Source organism: Anneissia japonica, unplaced genomic scaffold (assembly GCF_011630105.1).
Source record: "Anneissia japonica isolate Jap-2015-1 unplaced genomic scaffold, ASM1163010v1 scaffold287748_len1686314_cov196, whole genome shotgun sequence".
NCBI lineage: Eukaryota > Metazoa > Echinodermata > Crinoidea > Comatulida > Comatulidae > Anneissia > Anneissia japonica.
In genome coordinates this window covers 825,636-827,264 of record NW_022727190.1, presented here as the reverse complement: position 1 = coordinate 827,264, position 1,629 = coordinate 825,636, and the positions used below count along the sequence as shown (strand labels likewise).

Sequence of the window (1,629 nt, the reverse complement as noted above, 5' to 3'; positions counted from 1 at the left end):
AGGAATCAATAAAAAAGAATATATATATATAACTATGTCATATTTAAATTTTGTCCATATTATAACTTTTGTATTAATTGTTGACACACACACACAAAAAGATAACCATGAGTACCGTATTCTGATTTCCTGCGCATTTTTCTTAAACGTAAGCTTTGGCAAAATTGAATTTTCTTTGAAAAAAAAAACTGTTCATAGGCCTAGTCATGATGTGGATACATGATCATGATGTTATGTCATCATGGCCATATTTAGGCATGTCTAATAAGATTTGATAACCTGGACAAGGCTTCTGAGTATCTACGCCAGGGCAATGTAAACACCGAAAGGGTCCATTTTAAAAATTTGGTGGAGCATATCGGGGACTTTGGCCTTTCGTTGTGGAAATCTTGACGCTGGACCATCCTCGACTAGTCATACTTACATATCTCAACTTGCATTGTCGACGGGGTGTAAATTGTTGAAGTTAGATTTCAGTTCTGGTGCAAGTATCCAATGCACGTAAAGCACGTCCTCATACCTATAAATGCCTTTCACATTGTTTACACTGAATGTAATTTTGTTTTAAATGGTGAAAACTCTCTCATCCTTCCACAGCAATCCCAATGGTCATCCGGACTTTTTGACTGCTGTCATGAACCTGGAAGCTGTAAGTAAGAGTTGCTAAGTACGTTTTGATCGCGTATCATGGTCGAAATAGACTGATTCCACGACACTCAACTGAGTGCCAGCACTGGTGGTCACGTTATGTTGTTCAGCTTAATTAAACACATTAACATATTTTCAAATGGGATAATTTTTATTGATATAAGGCTATACTGTCAATAGTCCCATATAAATATCAAAGTAAAGTAATCTCGTGAATTGAATAAGAACACATGATGAAGAACAATATTTTCGTTGAATTTATTGCAAAATCATAAGGCTATTTCCACGGTAAGGTCCCTGTGGCTGTAACCAGTGGTGGCGCCAGGATTTGTCCGATAGGGGTAAGAGGTTGCTCATAATCTCTCCAAAGTGTTCCAGGGTGCGAAGCCCCGAAAAATATGACAATTAATTTAGGCATTTCAAAAGTTTATTCAATCGATTTTGGAGTCTACTAATATGTAAAAAATACATATACTGTACGTTTTTTTTCTCCCCTACGATTTGTGGTTTTGATTTCCAATCCCTGATTGTGGTGTAAAAGCACAATAGACCTTTCCGGAGTGTCAATCAAACTTAACAACTGACTAATCAGAAAAACGCTAGGAATAATAAGATTAATAATAAGATTAATAATAATAATAATAATAATAATAATAATAATAATAATAATAATATGTAAGTCTTATATAGTGCATAAAACTGTACAATAAATGCCTCTTTGAGCATTTGAGTAGGTGGCAAGTAAGCAGTAAAATCATTTTCACTTCTCCGTTCTCCGGCACTTTGAAGCCTAATGTTAAAGGCTTGCTGGAACAGTACTCACAGCAGTTCTAGTATAAATGACATCTAGCTAGACTGTCCAACATATAATTTTTTTTAAAATCAGATGAGCTACGATTGCTCAGCAAAAGCTGAGATTTTTTTTGTCTTCCTCCCCTCCTTATGTCCTCGTAGTGTATTTAATAATATATATATATATAT

General features: G+C 34.9%; 1 protein-coding gene across 1 annotated transcript in view; it reads left to right on the top strand.

The window, feature by feature from the left end:
- Positions 1–1,629, top strand: part of LOC117113532 (placenta-specific gene 8 protein-like) — a 12,686-nt gene that overhangs the window by 7,380 nt on the left and 3,677 nt on the right. The window contains exon 3 of the mRNA XM_033256891.1: positions 598–649. Coding sequence (XP_033112782.1) covers positions 598–649 — 52 coding nt within the window. The remainder of the gene's footprint in view (positions 1–597; positions 650–1,629) is intronic.